Source organism: Triticum aestivum, chromosome 5D, assembly GCF_018294505.1.
Source record: "Triticum aestivum cultivar Chinese Spring chromosome 5D, IWGSC CS RefSeq v2.1, whole genome shotgun sequence".
In the NCBI taxonomy this organism is placed as follows: Eukaryota; Viridiplantae; Streptophyta; class Magnoliopsida; order Poales; family Poaceae; genus Triticum; species Triticum aestivum.
Window position 1 is genome coordinate 376,637,005 of NC_057808.1, and position 19,793 is coordinate 376,656,797.

General features: G+C 47.9%; 3 protein-coding genes across 3 annotated transcripts; 2 read left to right on the plus strand and 1 right to left on the minus strand.

Moving 5' to 3' along the window:
* Positions 1–4,148: 4,148 nt before the first annotated feature.
* On the plus strand, positions 4,149–5,119 carry LOC123121900 (ubiquitin). The gene is made up of 4 exons (XM_044541993.1): positions 4,149–4,341; positions 4,458–4,668; positions 4,775–4,841; positions 4,928–5,119. Exons 1-4 carry the CDS (start codon positions 4,239–4,241, stop codon positions 4,952–4,954), a joined length of 408 nt encoding a protein of 135 aa, XP_044397928.1. The 5' UTR covers positions 4,149–4,238; the 3' UTR covers positions 4,955–5,119.
* Positions 5,120–8,075: 2,956 nt separating this feature from the next.
* LOC123121901 (uncharacterized) lies at positions 8,076–15,155 on the plus strand. The gene is made up of 9 exons (XM_044541994.1): positions 8,076–8,595; positions 11,494–11,654; positions 11,742–11,837; positions 11,916–12,075; positions 12,169–12,305; positions 12,408–12,482; positions 12,723–12,848; positions 13,771–13,803; positions 14,501–15,155. The coding sequence occupies exons 1-9, from the start codon at positions 8,076–8,078 to the stop codon at positions 14,960–14,962; spliced, it is 1,770 nt and encodes a 589-aa protein (XP_044397929.1). The 3' UTR covers positions 14,963–15,155.
* A 181-nt stretch (positions 15,156–15,336) lies between these two features.
* LOC123121902 (bifunctional peptidase and (3S)-lysyl hydroxylase JMJD7-like) lies at positions 15,337–17,109 on the minus strand. The gene has a single exon (XM_044541995.1). It carries the CDS (start codon positions 16,920–16,922, stop codon positions 15,861–15,863), a length of 1,062 nt encoding a protein of 353 aa, XP_044397930.1. The 5' UTR covers positions 16,923–17,109; the 3' UTR covers positions 15,337–15,860.
* Between the last annotated feature and the right edge of the window lie 2,684 nt (positions 17,110–19,793).

Below are 19,793 nucleotides of genomic sequence, written 5' to 3' on the forward strand. Positions count from 1 at the left end.
ACAAATTTTGTGACGTGGTCCATGCTCCAAAACAAGCTATCATCCGCACACCGCGAGAACTCAGTCTTCAGCTGCTTGTTGGGTTGGCAAAAAAGACAAGCAATAAATTAGTGAATTGTGGCACTAGCTTGACAACAGAAAAAAGAATCGTAAAATGCTCATGATGGTGGTTTGATTTCACTGCCTTTTTAGTCAGAAAACTAACCTATCATGTTGCCAAGTTTATAGAAAAAACATGCATGCTTTGAACCAAGTCAAGCACTGTGGCATCATTGTTGCCTAGTTTCCCTCTCATGTGTGGATAGGGTTTTCAGCATGTAGCTTTGCCTAGTTTTTCAGTATATAACTTGGCAGGACTATACCAGGTACAGAAAGCTACCAAGTTGCCATAAAAAACTTTGAACTTGCTAATGTTTAGTGTGCAAGTTGCTAAGGTGAACTTGTTGGATTTGCCTACTTTTTCTTAAAAAAATTAGACATCAGCTGCTATAACTTCCCAGCAAAAAATCCTACCTATCATGTTGGGGGCAATTGCGAAGGGGTAAACCAGGACTAAGAAACTACAAAGTTGCTCATAAAATACTTTAAACTTGCTACTATCTAGTATACAAGTTGCTACGGGCAAAGTGCTGGACTTGCCTACTTTTTGAAAAAATCTTATACATCAGCTACAAGAAAATGACCAGAAACAAAAAATGACCACCAAATACTTTGAACTTGCTTGGACCTTGTAATTCAATTGCCTCCTCTATAAGAAGGTAGATTTGCATAACCTTATGTCTTTCCTATGTCTTTTAAAGCAAATAAAATGCCATTATTGAATACAGAGGTAATGAAAAAAATAGCTTACCCGCAGGTTCCCGTATTCCCCGGGGGCTTTCCTGTCCTTTTTGATAACTTTAGCAATCAAATCTGAATTCCAAACTGAAACCCTTGGTACCAAGCTGGGAATTGGTTCATCAACATCCAATGAGTCTAGATACAGTAGCTGAGTTTCAGATAAGAAAAACATAAAGTTTGAGTTACGTAATAATTTTTAAGAAAACATAGAGAACAGAGAGAAAACATACATATTCATAGTTAGGTGAACTTACTACGAGGTGGAAAACACAGCAACAAACGGCCTTGTTGCCACGACCCGATTTGAATGCTAGCTTTAGTTGATCAACAACAAACTGGCATATGTTGGTTTCAGTTATTCCATTTACATGCATGACCGCAGGAAAGCTTTTTGGTGAAATGCTTAAACTTGTAGATGGTGCAAGGAAGCAGGAGAAAACAAGAGACTGCCATGCGCGGAGGAAGTCATCGTCGTGAGCTCCTGCCATGTCTTTGATCATCTTGCACCATGCTGTGAGAGTTGGTGAATTCTTTGAGGTGATATTGTAAATCCTGAACATTGCCTTTGTGATCTCAGGGCGGTTTTCATAGCAGACTTTTCTCCCCCTATTTGGCAAACCCCATATCCTCCGAACACTCGCAGCATCTACTGGAATCTTCCCCCTATTTGGAATAACTATCTGTGACATCTCTGGATCATAATGCTTCATTATCCATTGGCTAAGATCACCAGGCATGCTGTTTGCTGCAAGGTCCAAGAGGCCTCCAAACTCTTTTGCAATAATAACACCTTTTTGATTAGAAACCAAGTCTTTATTCAATTTGAACAGCCTTGCAGGCGATGCCCTATTCCTACAGCCCTACGAGAAAATAGTTTGCAAAAAAGAAGAATCAAAAAAACGACAATGGTATTTGCCAGGCAATTTAGACACCACTCTAGGCAATTGTTTCAATGAGGTGAAGCAAATTTTACCTCGTTTCCTCCGGTTTTCTGCCGCTTTGGATTTGATGGCTGATCCACACCACCACTTTTGTCACTCACGTTTTCAGCGTCTCCAGGAAGACTCTCATTACTCACGATATCATCGGGGCGCTTCACTCGAGAGATAATTGCCTTACTCCTCCGGCGCTTGTACCCAACTAACGGTTCACTGCTTTGTGGCTGAAAAATGAAGATAAACACATAAATAACAAGGAAATAACAATCTATAACATGAAGTTAGGAAAAAGAAACCAAGAATGAAAAGAAGGAAAAAAGTAGCATGTTTCGAAAATGATTCAAAAAATTCTGCGCACCTCCATCCTATGGGCTTCAGTTGCATGAGATGGACCATCGTCAGGATTCAATGCAGGGGGCATCTTGAATGCCTTTTTTGCTTGCCCCAAACATGTTTTCGTGTTGCGCATAAAAAAGAACATCATCATACATGAAAGTAGGAGTAAGGAAACTGCAAATTGCCTAGTAGTTCAGCCTAATCATGTAAACACATAAGGATACACATAATGCCTAAACACATAAAGCAGACTAAAAACTGATGGAAAAGTGTCAGGCGAACTCATACACAAAAATTAGGCAAAAAATACATGACATACTGAGGCAAACCAGGTAGGCATATGAGGAAACTAAAACTGAAACTGAAACTGAATTTATATCTGTTGCTATATAAAGTAGGACTAAAGTGTAAAAAAAATTGAAGCGTATCAGGCACACTATTTTTCAGATCAAACAACTCGCGCCATTGTCGATTAAAAATTCACGCCAGAAAATTAGTTCCCTCTATTCTACATCTTTCCGTTATTTCCTCCTGATAAAAGTATTGTTCACACATATAAGGATAGACACATATAATATGGGCAGGCAACATACTACAGTGACCTTAATTCAGGGTTTGATGCCAACATACAAGGTTTGCCTGATGCCCAAAACCAACATAGTTCTCTGTATGGGCAACTTCTGGCAACATATTGAGCAAGTCACTCACAACAGTAGAGCAAACAAGCAAAAAACTACAAAGTTTCTATATCGGCAACTTCTGGAAACATATTGAGCAAGTCACTCACAATAGTAGAGCAACAAAACAAAAACTACATAGTTTCTGTGTGGGCAACTTCTGCCACCATATTGAGCAATTCGCTCGCAACAGTAGAGCAAACAAAAACAAAAATGTGAACAACTGAACTACCCATGTAGTGAGCATCCCGAAAACACTTCCACGTCATCCCGTTAACAACACCACAACAGCCCAAAAACTACGGACAAACTACCTTCAAACCATACAAAACCCTACATCCAACCAGTAGCGGAATCACCTTGCCAACAACCCCAAACGTCCACTATCTACTCGTCGATTTCGACACAAGGGCAACAAACGCAAAACGGAAGCGAGGCCAGATGTCCTTACCAACAGATTCGAGGGAGGGAGATGGTCGTCCTATGCGCGACTCTGACCTCTGCGCGAACGGCACGGCGCTCGCAGCGGCCGTTCCTCCCCTGTCACGCCTCGGCTACTTGGACGGCTGCTGCTTCCCTTCCGACGACCTGTGCTCCACGCCGTGGGCGGCGCCGCAGCACTGGCTAACACCCACTTCTCCTCTTCCGGGAACAGGAAACGCAGCATAAGCACCTGGTGGCCGCGCGCCGCTGGTCTCCCACCCCTCGCCAGGAAACGCCGCCCGCACCTGGTCGCCGCGCGCCGTTGGCAACCTCCCCCTCGCTGTGAATCGCCGCCCGCACCTGGTCGCCGTGCGCCGCTCGCTACCTCCCCTTCGCCGTGAATCGCTCCACCCCTGGTGGGACGAATGGTGGCGGATTTGGGGGTGGGAGATTGCGGGATTTGGGGGGATTGAGAGAAACGGGCAAGGAGAGACTTGCAATTTCGAAATGAACGAGAGAAGTGGGAGGGGGTGGACGCGAGAGGAGGGGAAGTGGTGGGACCCGGAACCGCCGCTCCCACCCAACGGGCAACGGGCCGACCAGGTGGCACCGCGCGAGCAATGAAACCGACAGCGGGACACCTGATGGACGCGATTAAGATCCGACGGCACGGAGACGTGTGTGCTCGTGAGCGCTAACGAGCACAGCTGCACTTTTTAGGTTTTAGGGGAAAAACTAGCTATGCAATCCCCATGATCTTGACGAGCGGTTAACGCCGTATCCGTGGGGCGATGTTAATTAAGTACCTTAATTATTACTGCAGTTACGATACGCGCGGACTAATTAGTTGCGATCATCCATGCATGCGAAGGGCTTTCGTAGCGCCTGCTTTTCCTCCCCTCCCCCTGGCTCTATATAAGGGCGCCATGCACTACTGCCATTCCTCATTCCCATCACGGCCACCGAAGCACGCGAACCCTACCTCTCGAGCGAGTGCGAGCGCGCCGTTGGCCGTCCCTGCAAGATGCAGATCTTTGTCAAGACCCTGACCGGGAAGACCATCACCCTCGAGGTCGAGAGCAGCGACACCATCGACAATGTCAAGGCCAAGATCCAGGACAAGGAAGGTACGTATGAATTGAATGATCTGCCGGCCTGGGATCTTCGCCGCCAATTTTCGATCCGGGCGCATCTGTTAACTTCTCTCTTGATCTGCTCTACTTGATGTACATCTGTTGTGCAGGTATACCGCCGGACCAGCAGCGGCTGATCTTCGCCGGGAAGCAGCTGGAGGAGGGCCGCACGCTGGCCGACTACAACATCCAGAAGGAGTCGACGCTCCACCTGGTGCTGCGCCTCCGCGGGGGCAGCCGCGGCGGCCGCCCCACCGGAGTCCCGCCCAACCTCCTGCAGCTCGCGCTCAAGTACAACGAGAAGAGAATGGTCTGCCGCAAGTACGTATATACGATGTACCACGCACCCATAGATTCCCATCTCCATATGACATGCATGCATTCATGCCTGCTACGATGGACTGATGTTGCTCTTCGTTGCATGCAGGTGCTACGCGCGCCTTCCTGCCCGGGCGACCAACTGCCGCAAGAAGAAGTGCGGCCACAGCAACGAGGTTCGTTTGTTTTTCGGCTAGCGATTCTTGACATCTTGTGGTCGAAGTTTATTGGATGGTTTGATCTGATTTGTGCTCATTTTCAGCTGAGGCCCAAGAAGAAGTTCATGTGAGTGTTCTTCGCCGGATTTGGCTACGCGCGGCGTGGGTGGACCAGTGGAATAAATCGTCTTAGCATCGATCGTGTCCGTGTTGAGTTTTTCAGTTCAAAGTTAGTCTCAAGTTCCTGTACGCATGGCAATATGAAATGTCAATGAAGGTCCACCTGTATATTTTGATCCCTTTGTCACATTTTTTCTTCTCAGTTTTATCTTGAACCTCTTTTTTTTCTCAGTTAACATGCTCACGGGGGTTGCGTTGTGATTTTAATCCGCAACATAGTGTCACATCCTGAATCCATAAGGATGGCAATGGGTTGGGCTCGTCTCGAGTTGAAACATACCGAGTCCATACCCATATCCATGGAAGCATTATTTGCCCACCTGAAAAAAAAACATCGGATAGAAAACTATGCCCTTGTCTAAACTGCACTGATATGATCTTGACATGTATACATAATACCTCAGTAAACAACAAAAGCACATATCAATTATTGGTCACCCATTCTTACAAGAACACAATAAAAAAGCCCTCTGAAATTCTTGTAAAATAACATAACCCGACATCAAATAACCATGTTGGGGTTCTGCAATTCTCCGAGAAGTGTAACCTGATGAGACGAGGGTGGATCATCTTTTACAAGATGGAAGGGTTGGGCGCGAGTAAATTTTTGTGAAGTACTCCCTTCGTAAAGAAATATGAGAGCGTTTAGATCACCTGCTTTAGTGATCTAACAGCTCGGAGACAGGGATGGGAGTTTAAAGTAAGTGACACTTTAAATCCCTTGATTGATTCAAAGACATGGGAATTAAGGAGGGAAACGGAAGAGAAAATAACAGGTCCAACTCCTTCGAATCTCTTCCCTGGGACCCCTGGTAATTTAATTGGTGATTGGGAATTGATAGAGAAATAATAATTTAACTGGTGATTGGGAATTGATAGAGAAAAAAACGTTTTTTTAGTTCACACGTCCGTGAGGAGAGGCATGCAGGGTTTTTTTTGAATATCAGTACAGATACAAGCGCTCATATACACGCGCATACACTCACCCCTATGAACGCACACACGCACACCCTACCCCTATGAGCACCTCCGAAAGACTGAGCCGGCGTATCATCTTGAGATTTACGAAGTCACCATAGGCGCCTCGTCATCGACGGGAACGTCTCCTCCCACTGAATGCGCATCGCCGGAAACCCTAAAATAAATCCAGCAATAAATGCAAGTACCAGGATTTGAACCCGGTGGGTTGGGGATACCACGGTCCCTCTAACCATCCAACCACAGGTTGGTTCGCAAGAGGCATGCAGGTTGAAAGTTGTTTATTCCTCTACCTAATCCTGCAATGAATTCTCTCTTAAATTCCCACCTTAAATTACCTTCACATGCCAAACAAAGGAATGGGAGTTAAAATAATTTTCCCATGTCTAATCCCTTGACAAACTCCCATCCCTAAACTCCCATTTGCCTCTCCCTGTTGTTACCAAACACGCTTTTAACGTTTTTATATTTCTTTACAGAGGGTGTAATTTGCTTTGCCTTTTTTGCTTAGATTAAAGTTAATTATGATGGGTAGGCATCAGAAAATATTGTCCAATGAGTCAGAATATCTCGAAAGATTTGGGCATGCCAATTGGTACGGAACTATGCCCGCGCAATACCCATGATTAGTGGGGTCGGGTTTGGGCCCTGCCCATGAACACAAAAGCACATCCAAATCGGGCTCATTCATGTTGGGTATCCAGGGTCCATGTCCATGGATAAAATTGTTGTTCTTATGAAGGAAGTTGTCGCATAACGAGCATAGTAGGGCAGGATTGATGCAGAACTTGACGCAACGCAGCAAGTGGTTGCACTGTCTAGAATACTTGCCCCCTGCCCCCACGGTGTAGGTTCTTCTAACGACAAAAGAACGGGGATGTCGCTAGTCCTCTCCTTGGTGCATGCGAAGGAGAAGAGTCAGCTAGGTTTGGGAGGTTGAGTACTCTGCAAATGGGGAAGAAGGAAAAATGGATGAATTTCAGGTGTCCCAAACAAAGATGTCTCATGGTCCTTATATACCAGTAATTTGGAAACAGTTGTGATCAAAGACTATAAATCACAGTAACAAAAGTATTAATTTGACCAATAGTGCAATGTGAAGCTGCCACCCTAATTGCTCGAATTAACCAGGTTAAATCACATTTCACATGCTCGGATTACATGAGGGATAATAGCATGATTTAGCAAAAATATAAGTGGATATTTATTGGCTAGTAGTCACACACCACGCCACACCGTCCCTCGTCGCAAGTTACACGAAAATCCATGGGCGCGCGCTCTCCACCTCCTTGGCTTGACAGTGTGAGACTAAATTTTGTGCAACACTTATTTTCATAATTTAGGATGGGCCACATGTGCACATGGGACTGCCACTAATTGGGCTTAATTCTAACAAACCTCACCAATTCCAAAGTAGAAAAAGAAGGATAATACCCCTAAAAAAGGATAATTTGCTATATATACCAGTTTTTTGGTACAAGTCCCGTACAGGTTGAACTTGCACCAGAATTCATCTCTTCACAACTAGTGAATGGACTAGACCTTGAATGGACTAGACCATCCATGAACCATGCCCAAATGGAGCGCTTGAATGCTCATGCTCCCGTATATTCTCATGATCTTTGTAGGGAGTGCCCCATTCCGTGAACTGCGACCTCGTAGTTGGGTTCAAGTAGGTGTATTCCTCATTTCCTTGTAGCTATCATGTAGACTAATATTTTTTCAGGGAATACATTAAGACTAACGTGATTTATCTGGAGTTGGAAAGGCATGTTCAGATCCCCCATGCCGAACACTGCAGTTCTGCTGAGGGGTGTTGAAGGCAATGCAACTCTCGATGTATTAATCGGATGCACGGTGCACGTATATAAGTACAAGGGCAGCCCTCAGCCTCATCTATACAAAGAAACTAGAGGCGGGGCCGGTAGGAGATTATCCTAACAGATACATGCACATAATATGTTCAACCCCCCCCCCCCCCCCCCCCGCAGTCGATACGTCACTAGTGACGCATAGACTAGACCGGAACTCCTCAAATGTAGGCGTCGGTAACCCCTTGGTCATAACATCGGCAAACTGCTGAGCGGTGGGAACATGAAGGACACGAATGCGCCCAAGAGCCACCTGCTCTCGCACGAAGTGAATGTCGAGCTCAATATGCTTCGTGCGACGATGATAAACGAGGTTGGCGGAGAGGTAGACTGCAGAGACATTGTCACAGTAGACAATGGTGGCCTTCGGAACATCAAGAAGCAACTCCTGGAGAAGCTGCCGGAGCCACGAGCACTCGGCGACGGCATTGGCCACAGCACGATACTCAACCTCAGCACTGGAGCGGGATACCGTGGGTTGTCGTTTAGACGACCACGATATGAGCGAGGGCCCCAGGTAGACGCAGTAGCCGGAAGTAGAGCTACGGGTGTCCGGACAGCCGGCCCAATCGGCGTCACTGTAGGCAACAAGGTCGGTCGATGGCGAGGCCGTCAACGTAAGACCCAGGGTCATGGTGCCGCGGATGTACCGAAGAATCCGCTTCACCAGGTTCCAGTGAGTGTCGCGAGGGGCGTGCATGTGGAGACACACCTGCTGGACGGCGTACTACAGGTCCAGCCGAGTGAGTGTCAAGTACCGATACCATGTTGAAGGCAATGCAACTCTCGATGTATTGATCGGGTGCACAGTGCACGTATATAAGTACAAGGGCAGCCCTCAGCCTCATATATACAAGGAAACTATAGGCGGGGCCAGTAGGAGATTATCCTAACAGATACATGCACATAATATGTTCAACAAGGGGGATGTATCCCACCCGCCCTTGTGGTGCTACCGGTGCGTCGGATAGCTTAGCACAATTTAGAATATATTTTTAAAATAATTTAGCACATTGACATAACATCACTGTATGTGTGTCACAAAAAATCATATTAAAATTCAAAATTTTGCTTGAGATGTAGAAATGTCAAATTTGACATCAATGTGATAATGCTTCAAATCTAAAACCTAACTTATGTTATGTACTATTTGGTGTCGAATTTGTTATTTTTGTTTCCTGTGCTAAATTTTGAATCTAAATTTGAAATTTTATGACAACATACATTGATGTTATATATGGATATGCGAGTATTTTTTTTAGAATTTTTAAAAAATTTAAAATGTGCTACGGGAGTATGATGAGTTTTTTCCTTTTTTGAGTATGATGAGTTTTTTTTTTTTTTGAAAGGGAGTATGATGAGTTTTTATTTTTTTGAAAGGGGGAGTATGATGAGTTTTTTTTTTTAATCATAGGGGGAGCATGATGAGTTGATAAAACTGCAAAGTGCATTTTGCTGGAGCTGGAGAAGGTGTGTATTCATTCGTTTCGCGGAGTTGACAGAAATTACACCCTCTGCCACCGCGAAATGAAAAATGAACGGTTCAGCTGTTCGGCCCAGCCGTTCCCTCTCCTCACGCACGAGTCGGCCTCTTCCTCCCGTTCTCCTCCACGGCTCCACACAGTGCGTCGGGCGCCGCCGCCGCCACCCCGCCGCCGTCATTCTCATCGCTTACCCGTGACCACGTGGCGGTCCTCTGCCACCCCCTGCTCGAGGCCACCCGTCTCGCGCCGCCACCAGCCGCCGCCGGCCTCGCCTCACCTCTCTCGGTCCGTCGTTGCTGCGAAGGAAGAAGCCGCCGGAGGCAGGAACGAGGACCTCCTCGAGCAGGTCCTCCATTCGGCAACTTCCGAAGGGGACCTTAGTTTTTGGCCAGGGGCGTTAACCAATCCGGCTGCCGTTGCTCGCACCGTTTGCAGGTGATTCGATCCGGGTCCATGGCGGCGGCGGCGGCAGCGCTCGCGGTGACGGACGAGCTGGCCCTGCCGCTTCGCGCGGTGGGGGACCTGGCGGCGGCCGCGGGGGTCTCGCGGGAGCGAGTATTTAACCAAAAACTACCACAATTCGCGGAAACGCGACAGAAAACTACCACTTTACAATTTTGTCCCGAAAATTACCACTTTTTTATTAATCCGTGACAAAAAACTACCAAGCGTGAAAATTGCTCGCTTTGCTTGGGTTAAACCCGAATCTGACTGCCCGACCCCACACATAAGCGGGCTAAAAATGCAATCGGGTCCCTAGTTTTTCTTCAAAAAAGCAATCGGGTCCCTCCACATGTCCGGCGGGTTCGGGTCCTCCAGCTCGTCGTGCAACCATGGCAGAGGCGGCCGCGACGCGGAGGAGGGGGCCGCGGGCGCGGCGGTGCGGCAGTGGGTGGAGGCCGGCGGCGGGATGCTGGTGCTGGACGGTGGGGGCCGGACGCCGCTGGACTGGGCGGCGGGCTGACGCCCAAGCTGGCGCACGGCAACATCAAGAGCACCAACATCGGGCGAGGCGCGCCTCGCTGACTGCGGGCTGGCGCAGCTGGGCACGTCGTCGCCGGCGGCGAGCTCGGCGGGGTACCGCGCGCCCGAGGCGCCGGCGTCCCGGCCGTGGGCGTCGCAGAAGGGCGACGTGTACGCGCTCGGGGTGGTGCTGCTGGAGCTGCTGACGGGGCGGTGCCCGGGCAGCGAGCTGCCCAACGGCGGCGTGGTGGCGGAGCTGCCGCGGTGGGTGCAGTCGGCAGGTGGAGGGGAAGGAGAACGAGGACGGCCGGGACCATGGCAGTGGGTGGAGGGACCCGATTGCATTTTTAGCCCGCTTATGTGTGGGGTCGGGCAGTCAGATTCGGGTTTAACCCAGGCAAAGCGAGCAGTTTTCACATTTGGTAGTTTTCTGCCACGGATTAATAAAAAAGTGGTATTTTTCGGAACAAAATCGTAAAGTGGTAGTTTTCTGTCACGTTTCCGCGAATTGTGGTAGTTTTTGGTTAAATACTCCGCCGGAGGAGGTCGTCGTCATCACACAGTGCGCCTCGCCCGGTAAAAGCTCCTCGCCCCTTTCCCCTGTTACCCGAACCCGAACCCGCGATTTCGCTCGCGCGTATGCCTAAGCTAAGCTTGGTTAGGACCTCTGCATGTTTACATTATTATACAAAAAACATCTGAGAGGATAGTGTTTCTCGAGCGGTAGCTTGGAATCAAATTCGAGACCGCCCGGTGCTCATTAGACTTTAGTGCGTTCAAGGGTATTCTACATGTATGATAATTGCCAACCGCACAAGTGTTACTCTATACATGTAAAGAATACACAAAGGAAACGCACACTAACTGGTTGAGAAATTAAAAGAGAGGTGTCTATATTCTCACTTCGATCATAAGAAAAATATATACCATCTCACCAAACAATTGGCCTATCAGGCTACCACTCATAGAGTAATATATGAATGAGCTATTACAGACACCGTGTTTCAGCCAAGTCTTTCTTAACAACCCAAGTTTTGTGTATTTCATTTCACTAATCTGGGAGTAGTAGACATTTCATTGTTTTAGCTTTCGACGACTCTTACTTAGGCTTAAATTTGAACATGTCACATCCTTGCATTAAAACTTAAGTATGTCATGAACCTGTTATAAACCTTTGTTGTGAACATGGGTCAGGTGGGAAGTTTCCTTTTGATGATGCATCCGTTGGTGCTGTCCTGTCTGTCATTAAAAATGTGGAGAGCTTCGGGGATCAGTTGGTTGCTGAAATTAGCCGAGTGCTGAAAGCTGGTGGAATTGTGTTGGTACAGAGCTTCACACCCTCCTCTGATCAGAAGGTAATTCACGGAACAGTTTTTGCTTACATCCATTGTCTTGTGATTTTAATTTGGCACAACCTGATTTTTTAATTTTCTCTGCATTAGCCAAGCAATTATATCGAGCGCCAGCTACTCATGGGCGGTTTTGGTGAAGTGGACGCTTCTGCAACAAGCTCACAGGATAGCATGCAGTCTGTTACTGTGAGTAAGACGCATTGTGTTAAGGCTGATGTACATGCTTTTTCTCTATTGATGAGTGCTAACTCGAATCACTTGCAGATCAAGGCAAAGAAGCCATCTTGGAGTATAGGTTCTTCCTCCCCCCTGAGAAAAGCAATAAAGGCTCTTCCAAAGATTGAAATCGATGACGGCAATGAACTGATTGACGAAGACAGCCTCTTGACCGAGGAGGACTTGAAGAAACCACAGCTTCCAGTTGGTATAGCCAACAAACCCTCTAACCTTGTTTTACTCTTGTGAAGATGTTTAATTCAGGTTTAGATGCTAAAATTGTTGGCTGTTGTTTCACCAGTCGGAGATTGTGAAGTGGGAGCCACAAAGAAGGCATGCAAGAATTGCAGTTGTGGCAGAGCTGAGGCTGAGCAGAAGGTGGAGAAGCTGGGGCTGACTGCAGAACAGATCGATAACCCTGTGTCAGCTTGCGGCAGTGTAAGTAGACATACAACGCCACTGGTGATTCCCACTAGTCAACTGGCTCTCAAGTCACCGACTGATTATATCTTACATTCCTCTGTGAAACTTCAATTTCAGTGTGGGTTGGGCGATGCGTTCCGATGCAGCACTTGCCCAAACAGAGGCCTGGCACCGTTTAAGTTGGGAGAGAAGGTAACCAATCTCTATTCCTCATTCTAACTTAACTAGGTTCACTGTTCTCAAAAAAAAAACTTAACTAGATTCACGAAGAGAGCTTTGGGGTATGGCTTGAGCTTCTTTTGATGAATAATATGTTGACTCCTTCATTTCTTGATGTCCAGGTTACCTTGTCCGACAACTTCCTTTCGGCAGACATATGATGGCGGAGAGCCGTGGATATGAAATGCCTCGTTCAATTTGTTGGTTCGTTAGAAAAGAATCTACGTTTTTCATGGTGAAGCATGGACGACGGTGGTAACAGCAAAAGAAGATAAGCGCGCTTGGAGTGTGGTAGCTCGTGTTAGCCTGTCGTGCCCTGCAGTCAGTTCCCAGGTTGAGGTGAGAGCGGATCTTGCGTGCGTTTGTATTTGGGACGAATACTGTACATGTCAGATATGCTGCAATGACGATGTTTTCCTATACTAGTAATCTTGAACGTGCAATGCGTGTTCTCACTATCGACAAAGATAAGTTCAATAGAAGCATATTACAATTCTATTAAAAGAGAGGTTACGTAACATCGACTTTTTTTGTTAAGCTCATGCCCCAAATATGAGTCAGTGAGATCACCACAAGCCCACTACATCTTTGATCCCAAATAATTCACAAATCACATTACATTGAAATGTATGAATAAATTAAGCTGTGAGTGCTTTTCAGAGTTATCATAATTCTAGAATTCATAAAATTGCAGCTTGTGAGGAAATAGAAACAAAGCAGAGTTTAGTCACTTGAGTTGTACATGGGCATTGCAGACCAAGTTTCGCTGAACCGGCACCAGGAGATCAAAGTGGCAAGTATTACTGGGAGGCACTAAAAGGTGTTTTGCAGTTTGAAGGAAAAGAAACAAAGCAGAGTTCAGTTAACTGAGTTGTACATGGACATTGCGGAGCAAGAAGTGTTAAACAAGTGCCATGAGTTTTTGAGGGACTGCCAACCAGAAAAGATTAGCAAATCAACTGATCTCGGATTTCATATAACCAACAGAAATATTACTCCCTCGTTCACTTTTGTAAGTTGTTTCAGACAACTCAAAATAGGCAGTTTTGCACATTGTCTGAAATGTCTTCAAGGCCTTATAAAAGTGAACAGAGGAAGTATTACATATAACTTCACTCAACTGATCATGTAAGAATCGATTTTAATGTGCTGGTTGCAATGGTATCTTGAATTTAATTCCAGTGGGCATGCTCAGCTAGGTGCTATGCCTAGGTCCTTGCCTGCATCTGTGAATCTAACAATATATTCTTGGAACCAACAGGTATATCAGATCAATGTTATTGAATTCAAGCAGGTAAATTAAACTACGCTCAAGTAAGAATGGAAGTGGAAGAATGAAACTTCCACCAAAAATCTTTGCAAGAACAATAAATGTGTTACTATGCTTTGAAAACTCCCTCAAACCTAAGTGGACCGTTTGTTAGAACTTTCCTTGTGTATACGAATCCTTTTTCAAACAAGGATCACTGTATAAAAGTAGATCGGGGCAAGCTATGAATTTTAAGTATAGGATTCCATAACGATTTAGCAAGATTCCATAACATGCACCACCAGGACAGATAGTTAGAGCGGGTGCATTTTCGTATTCGCTTTAATTCGTACTTTGTGGTTCAAATAATATAATTGGGATAAAATAAGTTGCTCCACTGCCAAAGCCGGGTGAACCACAGACTTTTTTTTTCTCAGATTTCGCAAATGACCGCTTGAAACAAATTAAATGTCACAACAGCTAGCATCTGCAAAAGTATTCATGCCCATAGCATACAACATACTGTACTAAAATCCACAGGCCGCTTCTCACCACCGAAGCTAGTGATAACAGTTGGCAACATGCCAATATAGTATAGCACTGAAATGCCCCAAAACCACAGGCTACTTCTGACCGGGTCGAAACCAGTTAGCAGTTGGCAACATGGCACTGAAATATCCATGAAAAACCATCTGCTAAGTAGCCTATTTAAACAGCACACACCAGCTTCACATTCCCTCAGAGCCAAACCAGAACACAACTTTGCCACATCCACATCCTGAGAAACAACATGAGTGTAGAAATCCTTGATGGCAAGACCGTCCAGAGCTTCGTCGAGGACGAAGGCGCCTTCCATTCATCCGTGGACGGCCGGTTTGCGGCCCTCGACACCAACCATGATGGCCTGCTGTCGTACTCCGAGATGGCCCAGGAGCTCATGAGCCTCAGGGTTCTCGAGAAGCACTTTGGCGTTGATGAGTCCGCCATGAGCCGTGGTGAGCTTGTCGAGCTTTACCGTGGCCTGTTTGCGAGGTTCGACCGAGACGGCAATGGCACGGTGGACCTTGAGGAGTTCCGGGCTGAGATGAAGGAGGTGATGCTCGCTGTGGCTAACGGGCTCGGCTTCCTGCCGGTGCAGATGGTGGTCGAGGAAGGCAGTTTTCTGAAGGTGGCTGTGGACCGGGAGCTGGCCAAAGCAACTTGACGAAACTGCTTGGAACGACTTTTCAGAATCAGGAGGCTGCATGTTCACGAATTGTAACTTTTATTCTGCCAATTTTGTTGTGTTACAACTACACCGGTGCTAGTTATTTGTACTTAATAAGTGAAACAGAAGCCACAACATCAGTCTAATTTACAAAATCACAAGCTATTTATGTAAAGGGAAATGTTGTAAATCTATGTTTTTGGATGCCTACATGAGAAATATCACACTAGCAGTTTTAGAATTTGGGTGTTTTGTTTTCACTGCAGAATCAGATTATGTTATGACGACTGAAAATTCAGAAAGAATATGTTCAGAACAGTCACCAAGAAGAATCAAATTAACACAAAATGAATCAACCGCGTATATCCAAATTCAAGAAAGTACATTTCACTTCAACACCTTATGTTAGTAAAAAGAGAAGTTTACAGAGTTTTGTTACAAAGAAATTAACTGAAGAAAAATATGTATCGGTTGCAGAATTGGTAGCAACTTTACATTACCAGCACCAGAGCTAACACTGTCAGAATAGTTCATCAACTGACATTGTGTTGTCTTCCGTCTGATTCATCTGCCTGCTCAAATGTCTCATGCATAATTTAGTCAAGATGCCGTTTCTAGACCTGCAGAATGTAAGCCATTGGACGAAAGAAGAACCCATGCTGCCCTTTCTGGATAAAGTTTAACACCTTCCAAAATGTTCTTTTGCTAACAGATCAATCCTGATGTGCAATTTGGCATAACATACACCGCCAGTAATCCAGATCCATGCTCTGGATTACTACTTCAGAAACTTGAAGAACTGTTAGATAATGGCAACGAAAAACCGAGCCATATACTGCTAATACTGCCTATGCGGCATTGTCCGGAACGCCAATATGATCACAAACCCATGAGCTCATTCGTTCTTCTCCTCGAGCTCACCTTCGAAAGCATCATCATTGTTCTCCAATGGAGAATCTTTGATCTCCAGCGACCTCAGGAAGTTAAAGTAGGCATACTTGATGTCAAACTGCATGTCATACCAGTAATTGACGGCAATGGTGAGCCCGTTAGGCCCGGGGCTCTGGCTGACATGGTGAAACCACATGCTCGGCAAGTAGAGAATCTCGCCGGCGCGGACGGTGCAGCGAATCGGCCTGGGCCCCTTGAAGTAGAGCGGGCAGGATGAGACCTGCGCCGCCATCTCCTCCGGCGATGCCGGGTACGGGTCCACGCTGCTCCAGGGCACGACCCTCTCGGGCTCTTCCATCTCCAGCCTAAGCTTCGGCACCTCCTCCCCTTCCTCCACCGGCACGTAGCGGGCGGCGGGGTAGTCGCGGACGTGGAGGCGGTGGTGCTCGGTGGGGGGCAGGAGGAGGAAATGCTTCTCGCCGGAGAGGACGGCGTAGATGTTGTCGTAGTGGTCCTTGTGGAAGGAGGTGACGGAGCAGGAGTTGCCGATCCAGAGGTTGACGGCCTCGGGGAGGCAGCCGAGCGCCTCGCTGGCCCAGGGCACGTGCGCGTCCACGTCGCGGGCCACCGCCGCGTACTCCCCGCGCAGGCAGTCGTCCTGCTGCTGCGCGTACGCCACCAGGCCGGCGGCCGGGTCGGAGCCCCTGATGAGCCGCACGGCGGCGGGGAAGCCGACCCGGCGGACGTGCGCCGACGCGAAGCAACTGGCGCCGGGGCGGCGCGGGTGCGGGGCGAGGGCGTCGGCGCGGCCGTCCGGGGTGAGGTGGACGGAGACGTCGGTGGAGCGGAGCGCGTCGGGGAGGTAGGATTCGGTGGGCCAGAGCGAGGCGGCGGGCCAGTGGCGGGTGGCGGCGGCGGAGACGAGGAGCGGGCGGCCCGGGGAGACGTGGTCGCGGAGGAAGGCGAGCGGGGTCGGCGGCAGGTCGGCGCGCGCCACGGCGTCCGGTGAGTGGAGGCCCAGCAGCTCGCGCGACTCCGCCCACAGCTCCCGCACGCCGCGCTCCATCTCTCAGGCTGCGCCGCTGGTTTCGCGAATTCTGGCGGCGGCGGCGGCGGCACGGCGGCTCAGCGCGCGTGAACGATTCAAGGGATTAGCAGGCGAGCTAGCCCACTGGGGTTTCGGGCCAGACCTATGAGCTACGGGCCTGGTTTGGTAACTTCTTTGTGGGCTGTAATCATGTGGACGTATGTTGCAAGGCCTTCGACCCCTTAATTCGAAAAGAAAAGAAAAAAGCTGCAAGGCCCTTCAAGGACGTGCATCCTCACTGCGCATTTTTTTCCCCACTGCACTTTTTTTTAGAAAAGCTACACGGTACAGCAGCTACGTACGGTACGCCAACGCAAACACTAGCTCAAATGGATCGCGCATGACGATGTACCTTTTTTTTCTACAATGATGTACTGTTTGACTTCAGCTCGATCGACGCGAACCATCTATGATAATGTACATGCCCCTTCTTCTTTTCGAAAAGATATGCTTCATTATTTGTACATCTGTTTTGTCCTTTGCATGGCAAACATAAACATGGTTATCCTAAGTACCTAACCATGCATGCGTCGTCAAACGATCTCACCCGTCCGTGTGAGCCATACGCGCATGCATGCCCGGCCGCTTGTGGACAGTGAAATACGTACTGTAATGAACTGCGTGTTTAATCATCCATTTGCTTGGGAAAACCTAGAGGAAACCTGTTAGTTATGGGGTTGACCTACTCACAGTGAACTCATCAGAGAAGGAGCAGTTGCTACAGAGTGCCTATTTTGAGGACGTGTCGGTGCTCCGTTTGCCAATGGCACACATTGCCGCAAACGCTTGCATTTCAACATGGTTCTAATCTTTGTCGGGATAAAGCATATAATAGAAGAATGATCACTACCATGTGCTAGTCCCTACGTAGTACAGATGTACAGCTCAGACCTCATTTACCCTCAAGTATAATCGGCAGCGTCAGGCATCTCCAACGGCAGCTTCCATGTCCGTTCGTGGACAAAGGGATCAGTCCGCGGACACGGGTGTGAAGACAGCCATCCAACGCTAGTCGCATACAATTCAAACTGCATTTTAACTAACCGAACGAAATTCATTCAAACCGGCCAATATTTATCAAAGTTCGGATAGAAAGTAGCACAAATCAAACACACATAGCATGCAAATTAAGTCTAGTACAATAAGGTCTCAAATTCAACTAGATCCCGAATGTCCAACAAGTTTTTCAGGAACGGGTCGTGTCCTCCGACACATACTTCCTCTTCAACTTCATCCAGCAGTGTGTGCACGTAAATGGCCGTCCCGCTGACCTGTGGTACGGCACGGCAGCGCGTGCGGGCTACATATAATGTGTAGACCAACATTGAGTGAGTGAATCAATCAACAAGTTAGCAAGAGGAAGTAAAACTTACCATCTCCTCCATGCCCCTCGTGCAATGGTCACCTTGCCTCGAGTTGACTGGTCAATTTGTAGTACTTGATGACGCTGACCTGGATAGCGTGCTAGCGATATGACAGTGACCTCACGTTTGCGTGGTCGCATGATGTACACGTCGTAGGGCGCAATGTGCTTTCTTGCGTGAAACTTTTCATGCACTTGCTCCCAGAAAGGCGGCCCTCTGATCCTGCCTATGAAATCCGTGGATACAGCCAGCCACGCATCGCACAACAACTCATCATCCATGGTCGAGTAGCTCACCATCCTTCGTACTCTAAAAAACGACATAGCATTTGAAAATAAGCTCAATGACATTTGACCGAACACCTGCCGTACGTGGTGTCCGCCATGGAGGTCGTCGATAGGGGCGGAGTGTACCTGGATACAAACGGTTCCAGGGCCTTAAGCTCCGTCAGAACGGAGAGCGAGCACGTCGGTGCTAGTTGCGGACGTCTGGCAATGCCTCTGTGGCGTCCGTAGACGAACAGCAGCAACAGCAGAGGTGGAGGGTGCGGATGCAAAGTAAGAGGGAGAAGGGGCGGAGTGGAAGGAAATGGGACCAGGAGGAGGGATTGGGTGGGCCAGGGTGTCGGAGTCCTATGTTTCGGGTGTCCGGACTCCCGCAAACCTCCTACACTTTTGTCTTCAATTTGCGGGAGAAATTGCGTCCGGACCATCCCGCTAACTGATACAGGTCGGTGTTGGATGACTTTCGCGGTCCAGACAACACGGTCCGGACGATTACGAGAGGCTTACGGGTCCGCCTTGGAGATATCCTTAGGACTTAGGCTATGCTCAACCTATCGGAGACCATCCACATGCACATGCATGTACTAGCCGCAATATGCATGACCAATCTTTTTCTCCAACTTACCAAAGCTCTTAATAATTCATGTGTTTGTATGACAATGATGGAGCAGCCAAAGGAAATTTTGTTTCGTCACTTTATAAACCGGAGTGATGCCAAATGCAGCCAAAAATAAATAAAAAATCTAGGCCACAAGACCAAGTTTGCTTATCTTTCAATCAAGCAACCTGCTTTTGCATAAATGCTGGCTTGTCGTTTGGCCGGCCAAACAAAACGCTGAGGTGGATCAGCTCGTGTACGTACGAGTATTAAATTGCATGTGGCCGCAGTCCGACATGGAGGCACATCACACGTCACTCACAGGTGGAAGTGGAACTCCGTGCACATCGCTGTCCGAGTCCGATCATGGGCACTGTTGGGTGGGCCCCTCTCCACCGCCCCTAGCCGTGGCGCCACCTCACCATCGCTTCCGGGTCATGGGCTCCAATCATCCCACTCCGGTCCCTGCGGCCAGCAACTCCGTAGCTCCATTTGCGGCGCCTCAGCCGTCACCTTTAGGAAGCTTGTGTTTGTCCAACGAGATAGCAGTGTCGAGAGAGCATGTTAGGAAGATGATAGCCTGTAGCTGCAGCCTGCAGGGGTC

Coding starts and splice junctions, on each gene's coding strand:
- LOC123121900 (XM_044541993.1), top strand. CDS start 4,239: ATGCAGATCTTTGTCAAGACCCTGACCGGGAAGACCATCACCCTCGAG. Junction 4,669..4,774: donor AAGAGAATGGTCTGCCGCAA/GTACGTATATAC, acceptor CGTTGCATGCAG/GTGCTACGCGCGCCTTCCTG. Junction 4,842..4,927: donor AGTGCGGCCACAGCAACGAG/GTTCGTTTGTTT, acceptor GCTCATTTTCAG/CTGAGGCCCAAGAAGAAGTT.
- LOC123121901 (XM_044541994.1), top strand. CDS start 8,076: ATGAAGGACACGAATGCGCCCAAGAGCCACCTGCTCTCGCACGAAGTG. Junction 12,849..13,770: donor CAGTCAGTTCCCAGGTTGAG/GTGAGAGCGGAT, acceptor TGGAACCAACAG/GTATATCAGATCAATGTTAT. Junction 13,804..14,500: donor ATGTTATTGAATTCAAGCAG/GTAAATTAAACT, acceptor ACATTCCCTCAG/AGCCAAACCAGAACACAACT.
- LOC123121902 (XM_044541995.1), bottom strand. CDS start 16,922: ATGGAGCGCGGCGTGCGGGAGCTGTGGGCGGAGTCGCGCGAGCTGCTG.